The sequence below is a fragment of the Argiope bruennichi genome, chromosome 2 (genome assembly GCF_947563725.1).
Source record: "Argiope bruennichi chromosome 2, qqArgBrue1.1, whole genome shotgun sequence".
NCBI lineage: Eukaryota > Metazoa > Arthropoda > Arachnida > Araneae > Araneidae > Argiope > Argiope bruennichi.
Window position 1 is genome coordinate 40187448 of NC_079152.1, and position 24711 is coordinate 40212158.

The 24711-nt window shown below is 28.3% G+C and overlaps 1 protein-coding gene across 2 annotated transcripts in view; it reads left to right on the top strand.

Moving 5' to 3' along the window:
- Positions 1-24388, top strand: part of LOC129962095 (inactive dipeptidyl peptidase 10-like) — a 381626-nt gene extending 357238 nt beyond the window's left edge. For both annotated transcript variants that reach the window (XM_056075816.1, XM_056075817.1), the window contains exons 13-21: positions 10618-10697; positions 12528-12757; positions 14541-14636; positions 14748-14823; positions 16128-16322; positions 18197-18354; positions 19089-19226; positions 20348-20421; positions 21662-24388. In XM_056075816.1, the coding sequence (XP_055931791.1) occupies positions 10618-10697; positions 12528-12757; positions 14541-14636; positions 14748-14823; positions 16128-16322; positions 18197-18354; positions 19089-19226; positions 20348-20421; positions 21662-21808 (1194 nt within the window). In that variant the 3' untranslated portion in view covers positions 21809-24388. The remainder of the gene's footprint in view (positions 1-10617; positions 10698-12527; positions 12758-14540; positions 14637-14747; positions 14824-16127; positions 16323-18196; positions 18355-19088; positions 19227-20347; positions 20422-21661) is intronic.
- Positions 24389-24711: the final 323 nt, after the last annotated feature.

A 24711-nucleotide genomic window follows, 5' to 3' on the forward strand; every position in this document is an offset into this window, starting at 1 on the left:
AATACATATTGTATTCTAGAAAGTACACATTTTGTGATTCTTCAAAATTTCCCAGACGAATTTTTTTGTGAATACTTTACTTTCTCATTCTGTTCTAGTGAGAGTAAAGTAACATCTATTGCAAAACGAATGCAATAAGTGAAACATAAAACCTTCCATTTCTTCAGATGTTTCTCTGAATTTCAACATTTATAATAAAATATTAAACCTTTTTAGGTTTTTAGTTATATTTCACTTCTGATTTCGGCAACGCAATATTATATTTGTCTTCCATAATCAGCAGCAGTTCTAAACAGCTGCAGTTTTTGACAGAAAAGAACTGAGCGCCGCTGAAGCAGAAAACACAGGAGTGACGAAACCCTTACAAGGCTTTGTTCAGGACTTAACAGTAATGTTGTCAAGAACATTGTAAGGCCGACTCAAAGATCCAGATAACAAGCTAATAACAAGAGAAAAGAAGATTATCGCAAACGACTTCTTTGACAGAGGCTTATTCCCTGCAGAATACCATTATGGGATTCGTTGCACCTGTGGAACGAGTACTTTTAACAGGTTGTTAGATGGATAAAAGACTTGGCCAGCTATACAGAATAGGGCTTTGAAATAAAAAAAAAAAAAAAGAATTTGACTACCGCCTGTGGGAACGAATTTCGAATATAAATATAAGTCAACAATTGAAAAAACAAAGTACCTTTAATATTACATACAGTATTAACGGAGTCAGTTGTTTCTCAATTATATCTTCAGTTTCAAAAATAATCCATAACTGAATAATTAGTAATAACGGAAATAAAGAAAAAAAAATCCTTTAAGAATATTAGCTATGATTGAATTCCATGCTAATTTCACATGGCTTGCCGCCTAGCCAAGTAAATTATGCGCCACATTTTTCATAATGTGTTGAATAATTTGTTGAAATATTAATTATAATAGAGAGTTAATGTTTGTAATCATTTGTAATTAAATGATTTTACTGAGGACATCGGTAACCTCCATAGCACTGAAATTTGTATGCTCTGTATTGCATTAATTTCTTCACACCATTTTAATCATCATAATTTATATCGAAGCATTTAAAAACATCGAAAATTCACTCGAGTTATGTGTTTGTAGTGATCTTCGCTTCGATGGTCACCAGTGAATTCCATGACAATCAACATGTTAATTATATATATATATATATATATATATATATATATATATATATATATATATATATATATATATATATATAAAATTGTTTATAAACAAGGCTTTGTTCAGGCGTTATATATATATATATATATATGTGTGTGTGTGTGTGTGTGTGTGTGTGTGTGTGTGTTATACGAACTGTTTGAAGTTAATATATTCTTTGGAAAACTATTATTTAGTTACATTAAATAAGTATCATAAGTAATCAAAGTGTAGAAATGTAATCAGAAGATAAACAAGCTATATACTCAAAATATCCTAAGATGTCTGTAAAATAATCGAAGTGGGATTAGAACGTATCTTAATAATTTATGTTCCAGCAAACCGGGAAGATTTCAGAAAGATAAATCAAATTTTTTGTCTCTTCCATCTGACCAAATAGCAAATATACTTCGGATCTACTAGGGATGAAAAAATGAATGAAGAAAATTTGCTAAAAATATACATTTATAAATGCTGAAACTAGACACTCGAAAAAGAATATTTTTCTAGGGTATTTTTATTGACGTTTATGAACACTGGTTCACCGTATTAGTTTTTTATAAAGTAGTAATCTCTGTTTAGATGATTTTCCAAATTAAAAAAAAAAAAATAGTGTTGAATTTTCTACATGCCGAAATAAGCTAAATTTTAATAAGTGTTTTATTAGAGCATATAATAGCCGTGGGTTTGAATGAAAAGTTAATTCATATAGCATTTAATATAATTTAAAGGAATATGATTATTGAAATAATTTGAAGAAGCCAGCCAGTAAAAATCATATTTGAAATGGTTTTGATAGTTTTTTTCAGCTTTTAATAAGCCCCAAAATAAATGAATAAAAGTTTGTAAAATAAATGATGCATTTTTGTCCCTTCAACCTACTAAGACATAGGAAGCATTCAATCATAGATTTTGTTGTACCACAAGATATCATTTTCGAGAAAAGAAATAATAATAAGAAGAAAATATTCAATTGAAAGCAGTGGCTATATGTTAATTTATCCTATTCTTGAACAGATCTTATTGTAACATTTTACTGCTTCCAAAACCAAGATTTTTTATATAAAATTAGCCTCAAATGAAAATTTACAGAAAATAAATGTATGAGAGAAAATGATGAAAAGAAAAGTATTTTGATACTAAAGCTTATTAAAAATAGATCAAGTAAAACGTAAGCTTAATATGCATTTGAACCTTTCCGTTTTGAACGAAAACTGAATTAAGATTAGAAAAAATTATTCAGAATGAAACTTTGTACAACGAAATTATTCATCGCATTAAGCCTGCAATATGATGGTAACATTCTTTGGTTCCGAGACGAGCACAATTTTCTTCATGTATTTTGAATCTATATACAGCATTAATAGATACTTAAACATATGTGTCTATAACCTCAATTTCCCCTCCTTAGAAATGCGGCGTTGCAATAAAGCTTCGATTTTTTCTTTCACACTGCATGGTCTAGAATGTGAGATGGCAGGGAAATCAGGGAGTGGAGACTCAAAACCAGAGTCTATTGTTGCAGCGGCGGAAGAAAGTATTGCAGTTAGAAAATGCACCAATAGTCTTTCACCTCTTCTCGGATGGTCACTTTCGAACCTATCACGTAATTCACTGTTGCCGTTTCAGATTGGCGACTTGAAGTTCATTATTTAATGAATTAACGCCTAGAATCTATTATGAAGAGGCTTTAATATCCTACATTAACATTTGAAGAAGAGCGACTTCTGGTTTTGGAAATTGGTCATTAACTAAAACAAATTGCTGTTAGTAAAAGAAAAAAAAAGAGTTTTACATTTTACAATAGTTATTTTTTAAAGAAAATAAAATAAAAAATCAGGGAAAAACGCGAAATAGACAATAATCATAAATTATTTAAATGTGCCTAAGTGACAATGTTAGCAAAATATTGTTATGTCGGTAGATAGGATATATAACAGTAAAGGTGTTGATAAAACTATTCAAAGACAACTATCTATACTATAGTCTGTGTATTTTCTGTAGGCGGTCCGAGGTCACATTTTCTACTGCTTACTGGTACCAGACAACCAATAACGAGGTAGAAAATGTGACCTAGAACCGCCTACAGAAAATACACAGACTATAGATGAAAGCATGCTCATTTGTGAATCCATGGTTTGAAAAAACAAGATAATTTACCCGTTGCTTATCAGTAACGACTTCAAAGATAACAGCAAAGAACTCTTCTCTTTCCAACTTTGTTTCATGCCTACTTTTAATACTTTACCATTAGTAAAATTTTTAATTGAAATATTCAGAATTTACTTCCTTTGAAATGTAAATAAATAAAATCTATAATCTATAACTTTAAATCAGCGAAAATTTAAAAAGTGAAGTTCAATAGGAGTAAATAATTTAATATCGGTATAAGCACTTAAAAAAGCTAGATGTACTAGCTTGTTTCATTATTCTGAGACGACCACTTTTTGACGATTCTATCTCATCTCATAAAGGGGAAGGACGCAGAAAGAAGACAACATTTCTGGATTTCTTCATCAATCTTTGACCTTGATTTTCGCCCTATTAGATACTTTTTTGTTCAATTTTATATTATGTGTATGTGAATATCGTGTCGTTTCTGATCTTATTATTTTAATTTTGTCTGCGAGTAATCCGAATTCATTTTATTGCTAAATGTGAATATCCCCTCCTGTCATCTTTCCTCTCACCCCTATTTTGACGAATTAAACTCACCCTAACGCATGCGCAAAATTACGGAGAGTTTTAGAATCCAAACAATACTGAAGCTGTTATCATGTATCTATTTTTTTTTTCCTAAAACAATTTGCCTCAAATTACAATCCCCCCGGAGGGGCACCTTGGAATGAGGATGAGATGCTTCCGGCATGGTGGTTGGATCTCGCCACCCTGGAGGGTACACTAATAGGTGGGGGATCTGACTCCTCCCATCGATGACGGGACGTACTTCCTTCGGGGAGGGTTGTACCGTGGCCGGTGTTGGCCCTTAGGACTCAACCACAGTTCCCACCAATGTTGATCTTGCGGCGGTCTGGTCATTCCATTTTTATGGTTTAAATCCGTGTGTCTTCGTGGTGAGTCGGAGAGTTAAATGGCTGACTTACCTCAAATTACAATGATATTACAAATATTCTTAAGATTAAACATAATAATACTTGGAATATTTTTACGTCATGAATTTTTCTTGCATAAATATTTATTATTCGTCTAGTTCGTTTTAATTTAATTAGCTATGTATTATCATTATTTTTTTTAAAAATTCTTGCTTATAAGAAATGTTAAGAAATAATTATTCATGGTTCACTGTGTTTTATTTTATCATGGAAAAAAATTCCAAGTTAAACAGATATTTGAAATTATTTCGAAAGAGATTTAATCAAAATAAAAAAGAAATAATTCCCTTAATTAAATGTCAATTTCTAATTCATTGTGAGTACAGAATGTCTGAAATACTTCATGCAGTTTTAATAAAAGAATACATTTCAATAGTTTAAATGTTATGAATAATTTGTTTCTTTTTTTTTTAGAAAAAGTAAATTTGAAAATCCAAAAAAAAAAAAAAAAAATATTAAAAGTATTTTTAGAACTTTATTTATATAAAAAATATTTAGAACAAAGAGTCAATTAAAAAGCAATCTTCTAAGAATAAACTCTTGAAATAATCTCTTTTTCACGGGAAAAGTTTTACTTCATTAATATTTTTTTTCCTTCCTATGTAAAATTTTAAAGAAATGCAAGACATATTATTCAAGAAATGCTTTGATATAATTCAGTGTGGGAGTCAAGAACTTTAAAGGTGATACAATATGTAATTATGGTTCTCTTTCAGAACATATTTTAATAAGATTATGTGAGGAGATGTGATGTTTAAATTTAAGTTAATTAATTACACGGTAACTTTTTATATGTTTACAAGAGGGAATTAATCTTACAGATACCGAAGTCACGATATTCATTAAGGATGCACACTTAATCAGCAATTATTTCTTAAATTATTTTGTTTGCTGCTTCCTTTGCTGTTTTTTATATTCCCAGAAAAATAAACAATAATAGAAAGTCATATATTCAATCTTTAATAAAATAATTGCCATTTAAAAATATAAAATGGAATTTTGATAATATTTTGAATGAATTCCAAATTTATTTGAATTCGTAGATTCAAGTCTTTATCAAAACTGTGAACTTATGAGATGCTTAGTATAAAAAATATGTAATTGGTTATGAATATGTTTTATGCTATATAATTCTACAGATAAAAAATAATTTCAGGAAAAAATTTCAATTCTTGTTCAATGAAAAGTAAATACATTACTAAAGCAGATTCTTGCCGTAAGAAAGAAACTTGTTGAAATAATATTTTGCCACATTCGGGGCAATATAATACGTAAGGTAACTCTGATTAGATTTAGATAATAGGGATAGAAAGCTTTTTGGGAAGCTAAGAAAAATAATATTTCTTATCTTCGAGGTATAATGCAATTCAAATTTCAAAAGCTTAACAGTATCTCTGAAATAAAATTAATCTTTATTGTAGATTGATTAATCTCTATTGTACTTTGATTTATCTTTACTGTAGATTGAAAATTAATTTTTATTGTGAATGATTGTAACAACGATTTCATACTTTGAAAAAGAGGGAAATAAAATTAATCTTTATTGTAGATTGATTAATCTCTATTGTACATTGTTTAAACTTTACTGTAGATTAAAAATTAATCTTTATTGTTGAATGATTGCAACAACGATTTCATACTTTGAAAAAGAGGGAAATAAAATTAATCTTTATTGTAGATTGATTAATCTCTATTGCACATTGATTAATCTTTACTGTAGATTGAAAATTAATCTTTATTTTTGAATGATTGCAGCAACGATTTCATACTTTGAAAAAGAGGGAAATAAAATTAATCTTTATTGTAGATTGATTAATCTCTATTGTACATTGTTTAAACTTTACTGTAGATTAAAAATTAATCTTTATTGTTGAATGATTGCAACAACGATTTCATACTTTGAAAAAGAGGGAAATAAAATTAATCTTTATTGTAGATTGATTAATCTCTATTGCACATTGATTAATCTTTACTGTAGATTGAAAATTAATCTTTATTGTTGAATGATTGTAACAACGATTTCATACTTTGAAAAAGAGAGAAATAAAATTAATCTTTATTGCAGATTGATTAATCTCTATTGTACATTGATTAATCGCTACTGTAGATTGAAAATTAATCTTTATTGTTGAATGATTGTAGCAACAATTTCATACTTTGAAAAAGCGAGAGAATAAAACCCGTTAAATATTTTTATAACAATTGGCATAAATGTCATTTGAGAGCTTTAAATAAAAAAAAACGTTTAAAAAATACTGAAATTGACTGTGTTGAATTTATGATTAAATCGCATCAATATAAATAAAATGTATTATTTTTTAAGCATGTATGATAAATTCAAAAATGCATTCTATTGAGAAACTGCTCAAGCTAACTGTTGAACTGCTAACTGTTGAACTGAAATTAATTTTAGTACCTATTCTCAGATTTAGAACTTCAAAAATTTAATATCCTTTTAAATCAGGGGGATGCATGCGGTGTGCCTAACTCCTTGAATTTAATTTCGAGTTTACTTCTGTCTAACATAAATGAATTTAATAATTTGCTATTTCTTTTAAATCATATTATTCCGTTCAAATATAAATAGGCCGACGTCCTGACCTAGGGGTAGCGCGTCTTCCTCGTGATCTAGGCGTTCCGGATTCGAGTCCTGGCTCGGGCATGGTTGTTCTATTCCATGTTTTCTCTATGTGAAGTGTGTGAATGAGCCCCCCTGTAAAAAGGGGTTGTGCAAGCGAGTGTGTGCGTGCTATCTTCATTTGAGCTAGAAGTCAGACTTCTGCCCTCGGATTCTCAGGGATCTTTATCCTCAGAAGCTATTGCGCAAAATTTGGCTTAAATAGTCACACGACCAAAAAAAAATGTAAATACAGTTTATGTATTTTATTTTTCAATAATTTCTATTTGTTTTGCTTTCCTGTTTTATAAATTTTACTTTAAAACATCCTTTTTTTTTAAATTTTGTTATATAACTCAAGTAAGTTTTGTACCAATAAAAATGAAATCACATGATTAAAAAGTATGCTTACTAAAAATTCATCAAATGGAGATTGTTCTCTTGAAGAACGATAAAGAGTTTCTTAAGAAGAAAGTTATAGTCATCTTAATTCAGACACTGAATTTGAGTATTTTATCAAAAATAAAAGTGCAATTCAAATTTTTTTCACGAAAATTATGGACTTAAAATATTAAGAAGATTATGCTTAAACACTTCTTAAAAAAAGTTTGTCAACATTTGTGAAAGCTTTTATTGATAAAGAAACATGTAAATTTTCATTGGATTGCTAATGGTATGCTAGCTGCACAAAATAATTCGAAACGTCTTTACATGCACTTGCAAATCATTCTTAGATAAATAACTTTTGAATTATTTTCCATTATCATCTTCGTTGATTAGTTATGAAATAAATTCTACAATTTAATTATATTTTCTTATATGTATTAGTGGATAATAGAATGGTAATTTCACATTCCTCATGGTCATTCGAGTGTGTCCAATTCAGGGGCATGCTTTTTGGATAACTTATATTACTAATTTATTATTTTGTATCAAAATAAAGGAAGGAAATAATTTTAACTCATTTTATAAAACAAATATTCTCTTTTCATATACATGAAAATAAATCCCAATTTTTCTCTAAGCGCGTACTTGCCTGGTAATCTGAGGAAATAATTACTTAAATTCATCACATCATTTTAATGACAACGCATTTAATTTCTTATACAATATTTATTTTCTTTAGGCATACATTAACATTTATCAAAGAAAAGCTTTCATTTTGCTATGCATTAAAAAAAAAATTCTCACAGACATCGAACATCCATTCTTTTGCAATTTTTTAATAAATGATAAATAAAAAAAATATATATTCTACGGCTCTTTAATGAAAATCTTATACAGAAGTTTACAAAGCAAAGATAATTACAGAAAATATTTCTCGATCTTAATTATTAGATTCATCGGATCTAAAAATAATTTATTATTTCTGATAAAAAGAAAATGGCGACTTTAAAAATATTTGGTGCATAATGAATAATTTGATATGCATCGAAATCCAAAATAAATAATTAAAATAGTATGGCATACATAAACCAAGAAATCTGAATCTTTCCTCCCTAATGAAGGCCAATGCTTTTTATAACAAAGAAAAAATTATTTAAAACGATTGTGGAATCTTTTGTTTTCAAGTTTCCACAAAAACATTTGGACAGCAATTAATGAAACATATTTCATTAAACCCATTATATGACATAGTGTACCTTGATTAATTCAATGTCTTAGACTTTCAAGACATAAAAAGCAAAAAATAATTGATACCAACAGATGAAAAAATTAAAACGTTTTATGAAATATTTTTGACACTTTTATTTAATTTCTGTCCTTATATTCCTAAAAAAACTCAAGGAAGTTGTCGGATGTCTACTGTCGAATTCATGAGTGTTAAGGCAAGGATGGACTCTAAAGTCTCAAGCCAGAAGGTGACTTAGAGATTTGGCCGTGCTGGTTTTTTTTTTTTTTAATATGTAAAGCAATTAAATATAATCCATTGAGAATTTCTAAAATTAAAAATTTTAAAAAATATGAATGATAAGCACATATAAAAACGAATTAATAGTTGTTTCAGATGACAGCAAATTTTATCCACTGCGAGATTCGGGACAAAAATAAACACATGCGGTTGAATTCCAGAAAGGCCTATTTTCCCAACAATAACTTGGGAGTTGACCATTATATAGGAAGTTCAATACAGGCATGGAATGTCTGTCTAAAATTAAACGGGAGTACACAAGATTATAGTACGAAAAGATATATCATGAGTGCATAAACATATTTGTTAAATAATATAGAGGCTAATATAAACAATTTTCATGGTATTACTGGATATTGTTTCATGTTCTTGGATGGTAATAACTTTTGTCATTCTATGGCGTATTGGCAATTTCTTTGGAAGGGAAGCGATTTATAGAAGGGAGTGATCGACATATTTGTGGGACTTTAAATCCTTAGAATATGCATGGAATGCTGTTGAAAAATGTTCCCAAAAGCATTCCAGGCATTCCATTTTTTTCTTATAAACTTCTGCTGTCCTAAATTTGTGAAATAAGTGGTTGAAATTATAAATTCTAATTTAATTTAGAATTATTTTATTAAAAATACGTTTTAGTTCTTTATTCTAGCGATTACCTATGTTATATATTTGCTCTCATTATCCGAAATGTCTGATACTGATTGAATAAAAATACGAAGAATACAAAATGAAATTAAAATCTCAATATTATAGTTTTTATTTGCCCCATACGTTCCCCGTTGCCTTTTTTTATTTGTAATATAAAACACATATTTTTCCGCATAATAAAATTTCTTTCCTTTAATTAATAATATTAAAATATTATAAAATGAAAAATAAAGAAAAAAATTCTATTTTTTGATATCACAGTGCGTTTTGGGAGTAATTATTAAAATTAAATACAGTTTTGTTACTTATAGAGTAATATGAAGCATATTTATGTTCATGACATTAATTCACTAGGGACTCGGGGCTCATTTTCGTGATAAAGCTCCTGTATTGTGACAGTTGCATTATCTGTATTTCCTTCTACAGAGAAAGACAGCCTCTTTTGTCCCAGACGAATATACAGGCAATAAAAATAATGTTTACTGATTGTTCTGTTCTTTTTACCTCATGACATAAACAAACAATTAGTTATATAAATATTATCAAATTATAACTTATAAAAGCTTTACTGATTAAATCTTTGAAATATTTATTACAAAAGAACATTAGTTAGTCGAAAAATTTCTTGTTGAAATGATAACATCAGTATTTTTCACGTTTCTTTATTTAAAAATAAAAATAAAAAAAATTAAAAAAAATGATTTAAGATGATTTTTAAACCAAAACTTTCTACTGGCATACGGCTGAATTTCACCCTGTTTAACTTCTTAAAAATTAATCTCATAATATGAAAGAAAGCAAATATTTTAAATTAATATTATACTGGTAATTTTAAAAGATAATATTCATGGATTTAAAAATGTCTGATAATATTTATAAATCAGTACAAAATCTACTTTCTTCTTTAAAAAACCCTCCATACAAAATAATTTAGAGTAAAATTCTACTAGCATGTTCTTAAATATAACAAAGAAGGAGCCAGAATGCTTACCAAGAAACATGTTAAAATTATTTCAGTAAACTGAAAAAAACACAAAGCAAAAAGATATTCTAAAGTAAATATATTATAGCACATTATTTGTTGATGGAGGAGAAACTGTTATTATGAAACATATTTGCAATGTGTAAAGATAAAACTTTTCTTTTTATAGACAAGACATGTGGATTTTCTCACTCAGGGCCGCTATGATATACACAAAGTTGTTGCTTATCATGAAGCCTCCAATACTGTGTAAGTATGAAAATGCAGCAGAAAATATTTTTGCATTCACTTCTTACTTTTTTTGTGGCCCTTTCAATGGCACCTTCTTTTCTTTATTAGTTTATATTTACATGAAAACCAAATTAATAGCATTTCTTAAATAAATATTATTATGATAGTTTGACAGAGCTGGAAATATGGTATAATTTTATATCATTTATTTAACAAATAATTAAATTTTAATAAGCAAACATTATTGATTAAATTATGTTAAAAACTATGTATTATTAATGCTGTAAAAAAGGTATATTCCAAAATATTTGCATCTCAAAATTTCATTAATATTTATAGCTTGTAAAGATTTTAATCACGTAATCTTACATAAATCATTTTTTTTTCTCTCGCCCAGATTTATATTTTTCCTTTCGTCGAAATATACGAAAATTCCACTCTCTATTGATTAATCTTACATATAAATGCCTGGAATTCGGTAACCTCTGCACCAAAACAGTAAAATATATGCTTTTTAACTTAAAATAAAATAGGATTTCATGTGACTTAGCTTTTCAGATATTATTTGACTCAGAATGAAAATTGTTTACTGTTGTTACAATAAAAGTTCAATTTGATACTTGACATTACGTTTCGCTTTTTAATCGATAATGCATTATAAAATAATTCTAATATTTGAATACATTGGACTTTTATTTCGAGCAATATAAATGTCTGCATGTACTGAACTTGCAAATCTAATTTCTCTCTCTCCTTTATATATAATGCTTACGTGGACGCAATACCAGGCCGAATTTGTTAATCGTCGTTTGGCAACACTTCGACCAAGCCCGGGAACATCAATACGCGGCTTGATAAGATTTCAAGCGAACGCTATTCTTGCATCGGTTTGAAAATTTTTTAAACAAAAAAATGAATGGTCAAAAAATTGACAATCTTTTAACGAGTTGTTTAAGTCGTGCCGTATCAATTTTAAAACTAAATCGTCGGAAAAGAGAAAAGAGGTCGAATGAAAATACTCAAGAATCATTCATAAGAAGATCCAGTCGTAATGAACGAGATAGGGTGAAACGTTTATGTGTACGGAACGAAGTTTCCGAACTACAGGAGCATAGTTGTAGGACTATGTCAGGGCTCTGTTCTTTTTGCCGGGCAGGTTACTGGGAAAAAGAAGTAAATTCATGTGACAAATTCACAAATGTTATTATGATAAAAAAATATATGTTTTGGAAATATGTTGAATCCACCGGAAATATTGAAAGACTTGCTGATCAGTGATTCAATCGAAGGAAGAAACTATCGGAAGCATATAAGAGAATATAATTCTACTTTAGAATTGCTTCCATGGGATCTCTTTTGCGAGTGTATTTTTTTATTTACATTTTTTATTTCTTTCATGGTTTTATCATATTTTGGAATAAATTGAATCTGAATATAACTGCTGATAGATAAAGTAGTTTAGTAGATGGCGAGCCAGCGAAGCGATCCCCTGGGGATTGGTAAGCATAAGAGAGCAGGGGGTGGAGTTTCCCAGTTTTAAATAAAGTACTATGGATATTATAGAATTTTCTTGATTATTTAACCAAATCTACTTTAAACAAATTAAGAAATTAAAATATTGATTTATGTTTGTTACCATAAAAGGGTTTGTTTCATCAATATTTTGGGCATATTAAATCTTTATGATTAGCTCTCAATGAAAATTGTTCCGTACTGTTCAACGGAATATAACTTAATTGTTAGATTTCAATTTTCTTGCGGAAATGTGTTTCTTTTTAACACTAGAAATTTCTTATTTGATAAAAAATTTTCGAAAGTAGGATTTAAAGGGAATATATTTCCATTCAGGTACTATTTAACAACGCTGGAAAACCGTCCAGGCGAACGCCACCTCTTTTCGGTGTCCGGGAAGAAAGCCCGTGCAGCAACCTTCACCAAATGCTTGACTTGCGAGGAGGGGGAAGGCTGCCTTTTCTTCAACGTCCACTTCAGTCCCGACGCCAAGTATTACATCCTCGAATGCTTAGGGCCCGGAGTCCCCAAAGTTGAGATTCGATCCATCTACAATCAGACATTCGGTAAGTGCCATTTCATTTCCCTAAACATCTGCGAAAGAGTCCACCTTTCTTATTTAATTTATTCAACAGAAGCTTTGTCAAAATGCTTAAATTTGTACGTTCACACGCTCCAATGAAGGAATAAAAAATTGTCAAGCTAAGCGAATTATTTTTAAAAAAATACCTAGATTTCTCTATCCTATAATGCCATTTGTAAAGAAATCCCTATCAGAATCTCATGATATACAATGACAGGGGGAAATTATTTAGGCCCTTTTCACCTTTTTCTCTTCTTTTCTTGTATCGCTTGTGAACGGCCCCAATTTTATCCGCGCTTCTTGTACATAAATTAAGCCTGTCGGGATGGAGTAATGCAAAGTTTAAAATTCGGAAGTGTGTTCTTTCTCTCCGGCCACGAAACTGCTAAAAAATTATGTGTTTACATGTGTGAGTGTGTGTGTGTGTGTGTGTGTGTGTGTATGTGTGTGTGTGTGTGTGTGTGTGTGTGTGTGTGTGTGTGTGTGTGTGTGTGTGTGTGTGTGTGTGTGTGTGTGTTACTGTTGTAAACAGTTTTCCACCTATTAAGAATCCATCGATTTAAATACCCCATATTTAAAGTTATCGAAATTTGAATGCAAAGGGCACTTTAAATAGTTGAACAATCTGAAGTAGAAGGTGTTCAAAAATTCAGTTAAAACTCAGAGTCTTGTTAGTTGATATCAAATGTACAAATCTTCAATGGAATATGATGTCGCAAATTACGTTCAATGGGTGAATATCTCAAAATTACACATGTAGATTCTTGGTTCAGTGGAGAAGAAAAATGGAAATCAGTTTATTGCTAAATTTTTCTTAACTTCGGTAAATTTAAGGTTTGCAAAATTTTTAGTTTGATATATGGTTATTTCAGATGCATTCTGTAATAATTTTATATTCACTGACCTACAGAGTCTATTGTGACATTTATCATAATTTCATTCCTATCATTACGGTCTTTTATTTTTATCCCTTATCATTCTGATCTTTTCCATCTTGTTCACTAATGTGTACAAGATGTGTTATTATTAATTCGTAAATTAATTTTTGTCTACTTATTATTGTACTTATTGCCGGGCATCAGAAATCATAACAAACGTATAATTTACACATATTTTCGGTATTTCCATCATCATAAACTATTTATGATGCCACGACTTCTTTTGCTAAAGGTTAACAAAAGGTTTGCTAAACAAAGGTGAAAATTTTATAATTATTTAGATCTAAACAATGATGTAAATTAAAATTAGAATTAGAAATGTATGCAAGAAATGTATTACGAAACTAAATATAAATCTTCAAATTTCGGAACAAGAAGAGGACGAATATTTTATATTGTATTTAAATTTAATTTTTAATGCTGAATAACATATATAGGTTACGGTAAATGTAATAAACATGTGATTATATGTATATAATTACCGGCAATAATTCATAATCACCAGTAATGATAATTCTTAATCACCGATATATTTAGTAGTGATTATGAATAATGCATAATCATGGAATTAATTGTATTTACGGTAACATATAATAATAATTAATATTATATATATATATATATATATATATATATATATATATATATATATATATATATATATATATATATATATATATATATATATATATCTGTGTGTGTGTGTGTTTAAAATATGCAATTGATATAATGTTTTGTTGATATGTTATAAAACATTGAATACTGAGAGCTCAAATGTTATAAAACATATACGATGGGAAAATATTTAGGAATTTGTTTTTTTCTTAGATATACTGGATACAAATGATGACTTGAGAGACCTCGTTGAAGCGAGAACATTGCCCCAAATAAGGACTTTCCAAGTACCTTTAAAGGGAGGTTACAGTAAGTTTCATTTTATATAATATCTTTATGTTCGGAAAAGATAAAAATATGATGGACTTTTCTTTCATCTTATCATATATTTATCGATGGGTCTCATCATTATATTTTCAGAAGCACAAGTGAGGTTGTTCCTGCCTCCTGGTGTAGCAGAAGATGAGGTGCTAATGTATCCCTTAGTTGTTTTCGCGTGAGTATTTTTAACTTTTCCTTTTCTTTTTTTAAATGGTTTATTGTAATTATTTCATGAAGACTTTCTGCAATTATTAAGAATATTGTGGATTAAGTAGCGAGACAGGTAAGAAAAAGAAAATAAAACCTTTCATCTTTTATATTCTCATATAATCAAATATAACTATAAAGCAGTTAAAAATTAATTTATATTTTCATTAACCGATGAATAACAAAATATACTTAATTTGTCATTTAAAATGCTGAAGGTGTACGTACACACTTGAAGATTTCTTTTTTAATTTTAATTTTATAAATCCAGTTTTTTCACTATAGGTTATTAATATATGTTTAAACTCATTTCAGTGAAAAAAAACATATTACACTAATTATTAATTAATTAAATAAGATTTAATGAGCTAATTAGCCTTTTTAGCCTTATTAATTAGTTAATTTTTGAAACATGATATCTTAAATTCTAATTTGTACAGACACACGATTCTAGTTGGAAATTATGCAAAATATATTTTCTTTATGTTGTCTGCCTCAAACAAGTTATAAAAATGTATAGTTTTTTTAAACCATTTTTTCATCAACGATGAATAGAAAAAGCGAGATTCTTTCTGTCATTTTAACTTTTAAACAGATATTAAAAATTTATTTCTATAAATATAACTTTGATTGAGACACAAAACATTTGCTATTTCATACAGATTATTTTGATATATAAATAACTATATTTGGTTAATTTCTTGTTCAGTTATGATTGTTTTAATGAAGCAACATAATAGAAAAATATCATTCTTCATAAAATGAATTTTAAAAACACCGTAACTAGAGTTTTTAATGAAAGCACCTCAAGAAAAATAATTATAACTCGAGAAATATTTCGAATATTGACAACATCTTGGTATCGTTTGAAAGCTAAAGAATTAGAGAACATTATTAAGCAATAAAAAAAATATTCTACATTTTGAACGATTTTCGAAGTTTCAAATGTGTACATACACCTTAACTTATTTTATGAAATTTAGGAAACATCTAAAAGGAAGTCATATATGATGCTTTTAAATTTTTTATTCATTCACCTTAATGCATTTTTTTTTCTACTATGCAAATAAAGTTACAGTTTGAGAAAGTGAATCGAATTAAAATAAATTATATTCACCCATCAATGATTACAACAACGAAAGAATAAAGTGTTAAAAAAAACTACGAGATAGCATAGCTTTTTCACTTTTAACTCACTTGAAATAGCGTTACTAAGCTCACTCTTTGAAGTTTAACATTCTTTCCATTTCAATGCCTCCTTCTTCCACACAGGGACGGCGCTCCGGGATCTCAGCTTGTGACCACCGAATTCCAGCTGCATTGGGGGAGCTACCTCAGCAGCCGACGCAACCATATCTATGCATGGATAGACGGAAGGGGCAGTGGATCCCAGGGCGACAAGATGATGCATGAGGTCTATTATAGGCTCGGATCGGTAGAAGTGGAAGATCAAATAGAAGTTACGAGGTCGGTGGATTTATTTTCTTATCCTTCCGTTCTTGTTTGCCTTTCTCCCAGCCTTCTATCCATCAACTTTTATCTGATTTGTATAGGAGGGCTCGGTTTATCTTCCTCGGGCACTACTTTTTTTCTGTTTCTCTTTTCTGTCGTAAAACGAGTGATTTATTTTAGTGAATATGTAATGGATTTTAGGTATGTTGTTTTATATGGGATAAAGGAACTGCGAAATGATGGACAAAAAATCTTGAAGAATCATTACTGTTTTAATCTTTGTAAGGGTATTGCGAGCATACTCGATATTATTTTCCTTCAAAATATGATGAATATATTTTATAATAAAACTTATTTTTAAAAGAATTAACAACTGATATCTGCATGGAAAAAAAATTCTAGCTTTGAAGGATTTGCAAATGAATTGGAGATTCCTGTATTTTATTATCAAACCATGTATTGCTATTTTTGTAGTTCGTTCATGATAGATGTTCAAATAGTTTCTGAATCACTTACATGTTTCTTAGATTAAAGGAAGCAATTGATGATTATTCGAATAAAATGTCATTAGAGACGACATTATCATCAATCATCAGAAAGAAGAAAATTGATAGATATTTTTCATATCATTCCCATGAAAAGGGGAGGAGGGTTATTTTATATTTCCTTGCTTTGTATTATATTTATAAAAGGGAAAACTTGGATAAGTTTCTTAAATTAACTTTTTATAATTAATTATTTGAAAAAAAGTATTTTCATACACTTTTAAACGATGAAAATGTGTGAATGACTATTAAAATACCTAAAGATTAAGTTTCAGGAACCAAAATATAGGGATATCCTCAAATACAATTCAATTAACCAGAAGCGACATCATATTAGTGACTCCTTTACATGATCCACTTTTGTACAATTTAGAAAACAGTCAGGAAAGTTTGATTCACTGCATTATAAATCATTGTTTATCTACATTAACGAGAAATTTTGGTTGATTTTTTTAGCTCTTGCTTAATTGTACATTAGTTTATTCTTTACGATTTTATTCGTTAATTCTTTGCTAACAAGCAGGTCTCAATTGTTGACATACATAGGGTATAAGAATACGTGATTTTTGTGAAAGTATTTCATTCCAAATTCTTTTATTGCAATTTTTATAGTTTTTCCATTTAAAGCTTTAAATTCTTAAATGTCATCAAATGATACTTTATTGACAACAGTGTCTAGGCATCGAGTAAGTTGAAAGATTTTTCTACGATAGCATTCGAAAACTGAGAGATGAAACATAAAGGGCACCCGTTAAAAGATATGTTCTGGTATAAGAGTGGAGGTATTAGATCCATGGGAAGTGAGAACCTTCTTATTTCTATGACATTTTTTCATCCTAATACTTGGGGTGTCCTTCAAATGTGGATATTTATACACGCTAAAGTATTTTTCAAATTACGAGCAATGTAATCATATTCCTTAGAAGTATTCTGGAAAAGAAATAGAAAAAAAAAATAGTTTTGCTAGTCATAGGTAATGAAATAATAATACCCATCTGTTAATCAGTGGTAGTGTAGCTCTTGCCTTCACTTATTGGCCATGGGACACTAAAGAGTATATGACATTAAAAGAATTATAAGTTGATTAAAGCGCAGGAAAATTTCAATAGAAATGAAATGAAAAAATTTCTACTTGATTATACCAAATCGTGACCACAAAGAATCTTTTTGTTGGTATAATATCTATTCCAAAAGGAAAGGGTTGATAGTAATTTAATATCGGTTAAACTAATTTTCAAAGTCATGTATATTATTTTTCCAAAAAGTCTTCACTTATTAAAACTTTTTGATTAATTGAAAATAATGGAATGAACTCCTTAATATTAAATTATTGTTTCCCTATAGGTATTTAAAGGAAAACTTGGCCTTCATTCACCCTACTCACATAGCAATATGGGGTTGGTTCTATGGTGGTTATGTGGCTGCTTTGGCTTTGGCTCAAGATAAAACTATCTTCAAATGTGCAATTTCTGTAGCTCCTGTAACTAGCTGGCTATATTATGGTAAGATACATTCAATATTTTTGAACTTATAATAAAATAATAAAAAAGTCGTTTCTTTTGAAAGCAACTAATCTCAATACTATTAATTTTAATCCAATAATTTTTGTTTATAAATGAAGCTTTTGGTTACAGAAAACTAGTTGTAGACAAAAAGCTTAATAATTTTCTAATAATATTGAAAAATATTGCATCAATTCTAGAAGGGAAAATATACAGAATTTTTCAATCCAATTGCAAGCTTTCTCGTTCAAAAAATGTTTCGTCTGGATTCAGAGTCTTTGATATCGGAAATAACGTGAGAAAACCTTTTTAAATTTGATGAAGAGTATGTATTGAACATGATAATGCAATTCTATTTATTTACGAACAAGGGCAACAAATTCTTGATTAAAGTCAGAATATTAATTAATGGAACAAAATGACTGTTTTTTTATACATGCCACTGAACTGGTTCAGTTTTTCTGAAAATGTTTGTTTATGATCTGAATAAATTTGTATATTTTTACTATAGAAAGATAGCATAATTTGAATCGTGAATCAAATCAAAATCTTATGATTCATCGATATTTTAGAATTTTGATAAAGGCAATAGAATAATCCCTCTGAAAAAATGCATCTATATTTTCATATTTTTTCAACAGTTTATTCAATAATGGGAGTTTTAAATCTTCTCTTGCCGATACATACATAATCTTATCCTAATTTATCTGCGTTTATCATGCTTTCTCCAACAGACTCGGCGTTTACCGAAAGGTACATGGGGACACCTCTACCTCAAGATAATTACCTTGGCTTTGAAAAGGCAAGTTTGGTTAAAAAGGCTCACAAATTTAAAGGAAAGAAACTACTTTTAATGCATGGAACAGCAGATGGTAAGTGACTTTCATATTGTTAAATTTGTTTTTAAAATATAGTTGAAAGATAAATTTGGAAATAATATTACAGAATTTTAAAAAAACACTTTTTCATAATTTAATACACAATATAAAAGAAATTACTCTTTAAAACATAGATTGAAGAATGACTTATGTATTAGATTTATAATTTTTTTAAAGAACATAATTATTGTTAATCCCGTCATGATTGCATTTTATAGACATATATGATCCATTTAATTGCAGAATTCATTTCAAATTTCTAATCTGTAGTATATATTTATAAATAATATTATACTCATAATTGTTTAAATATAATTTTCATTTGTTTTACTTTATAAAATGTAATTTTAGTTATTGTGAAAATTGCTAAGGAATTGGTAAAATTAATTTAAATATTTACATTCTTAAAGACTGTTTCTAGCAAAATTCAGCTAAATATAGTTATTAATCAACATGGAATTTATAATTTCAACGTTATCATTAAAATGAGTAGTTAAAGCAAGATAATATATTTTTTTAATTTTAATTATATTCTAAAATTTTTATCTATTTCGAATACTGCATTTGAGGACATTAAAAAACGTTTTAAGAAAAAAAAAATTATTATATTTTCCCCTTAAAAGCTCTAAAAGTTTAATAAAAATTTAAATGACTCAAATTATTTTTTTTTACTATTTTAGATTAATTTACAATTATTTTGCCAATTTTCTGTAATTTGGTGAATATCGAATGCTCTCTTATAAAGAAATCTAAATTTATTTTTTTAGAGATTTTGTTATTTCATTATTAAAGTTATTTCAATATATCATAGAAATAAATATATATTTTTAAAATTTTATTATTTTTGAAATAGTCAGTTTAAAAATTATGAATTCGCAGAAAATATCAGATTCGAAACTTTTTCATAGAAATTGGAGATCAATGCTATTAATATATTTTTAATGAATTGCAAATCTTGAAGAATAATAAAACTGTACTTCTTGGATTAAGATTTTTTTTTTGCTGTCTAGATATTTTTATCAATTATAAAAAAAAATGCGATTGAGTTCTCGTATTGTTTTACTTAGTGATTATTATTTTTGAAAGAACTAATTCAAGAGCTTGTCTTTTTCCAGATAAAGTACACGTTCAGCAATCTTTGATTTTCATGAAGGCCCTTATTGAAGAAGGTGTTTTGTTTCAAACTCAGGTAGGTAACGAAAAAAAAGATTTTTTTTTTTTGATAAACTCCCTTATTTACTTCAGATTAAGTTTTTTTTAACATAGTAAGCTTAATATTTTTAATTTTCCTTCAAGTTTTCGGCATCATGTAATCTTTCTTATTTTTATGAAATTTTGTACGATATAACTAAAACTATTAAGCAGAAATTGGGAAAAATATAATTAATTGCAGAGAATTTTTTTAAAAATTTCATTAAAAATATTGTTTTAAAAGGGTGAAAGCCATGAAATGAATTGGATAAATTTTTACAAAGAAGTAGGTATTAATGATTTATTCTGATTGTAAATTGTTTTTACTCAAGTTAAAAATCAGGTTATCTATTACCATTTATGATACTTTTTTTACGCCCTTAAAAAATCTTTTATTGCTTGTTGTAGAATTAGTAAGTTATTAGAAGTTAAAAATTTTCTATCTTTTTAATGAAGTTTTCTTGTGCTATTTCTATCTGCAACAACAAATCTATTGCCATTTATTTCCAGAATCAATATCCGTCTGTTATTTGTACGCACTTTATTTCCAGAAATAATAAAGAAATAAATAGAAAAGGATCCCACTTTAGATCTCTCTCTAAAGTATAGTTATAAATCTTTTCAAATCACTGTATTTCTACATAAATATATTTACGCATAAGATTTCAAAAATGATGAGCACAAACACTTTATATATATATATATATATATATATATATATATATATATATATATATATATATATATATATATATTCAATAACGATGTATTAGATTTTCTAAATAATGCAAATGCAAATAAGGACATGTCGTTCTTCATTATCAAAGAATAAACGGATTGTCAGAAGAGTTTCTAGTGGAGGAGATGTTTCCTTGCTACAGGACAATGAGAGATTATTTTTCATTTAAGGATAATCTCTCTTTGGGATGTCCCTGCTGAAAATTTAAAGAAGTCAGTTAATAAATCCATAGCTAGAGCAAGCATTAAATCTAATCATTATAATTCGGAAAAGCTTACCGAATATAATTTTTTCATAAAGGCTTAGGAAATAGATTACAAACTTAGTTAATGTTAGCTAATTCTTGTATGTATAGTAAAACACCAAATGTATAAACGCATTCTTAAGACTAGATCTCAAACAAAGCTTTGAAGAAACTTCATATTATTAAACCTTAACCTGCATTTTTTTAGCATTTTTTTTTTCATATTTCCCGACTCCTAACAACCATGTTTTTCAGCTGTATCCGGACGAGGACTATTCCCTTTCAAGAGTTCGCCGCCACCTCTTTCGAACAATGGAAGATTTTCTGAACGAGTGCTTTTATATTCAAAGAAAGGATGAATACGAGAACACCCGAGTCAAAAAGGACATCAAAGCAAGATAGTACTCAGTAGACGAACGGTCGAGTCTCTTTTGTTTAAAACTGACTCTACCAAGAAAACCTCAGCGAATGCGTAACAGCTTCACTATTTCAATTTCTTTGTACCTGTGTGTTTTTGGAGAAATTCGTTCTTTCTCTGTGTTCTTCTTTGTGGTCCGTTGAATTTGTGTTCCGATAAACGAGAACGGTCTTTTTAAAAAAAGAAAGACTAAAAAAAATGGTGTCCTCCTTTGACTAGGAACTATATCGTAATGTGATTCGATTTTATACTGCAGTAGTTGAGACTGCATTATTTACTGAATATAACTAAGAATACACATAAGTAATGTAAATCAAATTGGCTTATAGTTTTTAAATCATAAAGCAATTTCCATTTTTGTGGCACAAAATATTTAAAAATTCTTTTTTATAAAAATCGTTACTTCAAATTGCTTGGGAATGCAGGGTTTACTGAAGAAATATTAGGCAAAAATTGCAGTGTTCCACAAACTTAACTTCATTTATTGGATTCACAGATATTTTATTCACAAATATTATAGGGAAAATTAAGTTATCAAAATGGATAATATTAGTAAGACTAAATCAATGTTTTCATTAATGCATTCGATAAAATATTTGCTTATCAAATGAATACAAAAAGAAAATAGAAATGATTTTTCAAGGTGATATAAAATACAAATTGTGTATTTTAGAATACCAAAGCTTGTAATCACATGAAGATATAGGAACTGTTTTCATTATATAAATGTTATGTCGGACAAAACTGCTTTTTAAACAAAATGTCTGTGGCTGGACAATATAATATTCTTTTCCTTTCATTTTATATATTTAAGTTACTGAATGGAATGGAGGGATCACTGTTGGATAACGATTCAATTTGCTTTTTTTTTTGTGTTTTCTAAATACCTTTTCTACCACAAACGAGGACTTTAGATGCTTCAGCATTATGATATCGGATGAAGGATCTAAATATAATTTGCTGAGTTTTCGAAACTCATTGAAGTTACATTAAGAAGTGATAGAAAGCGGCTAAGCGAGTGCAAATTGTCAGATAATGTGTGTTCGAAACATTACCAGTGAAATATTACATGCTGCTTCCCAGCAGTCCCTCTCATGCTTTCACGACAGCGTGATAACGAAGGAATTCAGGTCATGTTTGTAGATTGTGGAACAGCTATTAATATATCATAGAGAGGGTAAAAATCTCGGTGGAATTCGTAGATGGGTTACCTAATTTAAACGAATTCAAAATGGCGGCAGGTTAGAATTTTATTTTCCCATAATTAACGCCCTTACAATTTAGGATAACAGATATCATAAGAGCTACTTTTGCTCTTTGATATCTATTGTTCTTCTGAATGTTCTTTGATATCTGTAATCATAGGGACAGTGATTTTCATCTCCAGAAGTCGGTTACTTTTTAAAACTTTTTGACATCACGTTGAAAAAGTTATCTTCCGTTACTTTCTCTGTCTTGCATTTTCAACCTCATAGTTCAATTTTTAATAAAATTCAAATCGTAATTGGTATAGAATCGATAATTTTTCATTTCCTTTTAATCAGAAGAAAAGAAATCTGTCTTGACCTTCAGACTTTATGTGATTAATTTCTTTAAATTAAATTAGTAAACTGTAGAAAGATATATTATAGGAACAAGAGTCATGATAAAGTAAACTAGATAATACACATAAACATAATTTTTATTTATTTATCTTTCACACATCTTTAATTTTTCACCTATATCTTTATCTTATTTAATCTTTCATTTATCTATCACAATTTTTTTTTCATGTTTGGATTCATAAGGAAAATAAAATGTATAGTCACTTTCTCGTGTTTGAATTCTAATTTTTATAAGAGTTTGAATTATGATGTTGAAAATAAAATTCTTCAAATTTAGTAAATTGTAGAAAGATATATTTTAGGAACAAGAGTCGTTATAAAGTAAAATAGCTAATTACATAATACACATAAATTTATTTTTTTCATTTATCTATCATACATCTTTAATTTTTCACCTCTACCTTTATCTTATTTAATCTTTCATTTATCTATCACACATCTTTAAATTTTATTTATTTATTTTCATGTTCGGATTCATAAGGGAAAGAAAATTTTTACTATCACTTTCTCGTTTAAACTCTAATTTTTAAAAGGGTTTGGATTATGACGTTGAGAGATGATAGGGGAGAAATCAACCAAGGAAAGCATTGAAGTGATACAGGTTAAAAAAATTTCCAAAGTTATGAAGTTAAGTTAAAAATCATTTTTTCGAACAATGGAAAATTTCAATCTTTCACCGTTTCGATCCTCTTTGAACAGGACGGCCAGTCTAAGAACTCGATCGAGATTTTCAAGCTTTTTACACGCCATTTCAAGTCGAATCATAATTACTCGCTTTTGTCCCAATCTCGAGTTTAAGGATTATTTGATTTGTAATTATCTTCTATCATTTCTTAAGGTAACTACGAAAGAGTTTTACAAGACTTTGCACTGTATGTTATCATAAGGCGAATAAATATAATACTTTATTCCATTGATTAAAATTTACAAGAAATTCAGAAGAGAATGCTGCATAAATGATCATTCAGTTTATTTTTACATTTTAAATTTCAGAAATTTCAAAGTATAGTTTCATTTTGAATAATGATTATAGTATATTATTCGATATTGTTTCTTTTCTTTTTCTAATATTTTAAGAATAAAGTATATTATAAATTGTTATGCATTTTTGAAGAAAATATCATTTATTTTTAAAATTTGAAGAGTTTGGATTTTTATAGTAGAAGTACAAATAATTAAATTATTAAATATATTTATTGATTTAAATAAATGACAGAGTGAGATGAGAAAAATCTCTATATCTGTTTCATAAGCTATTAAGAAAGAAGTATATTAGAATGTTT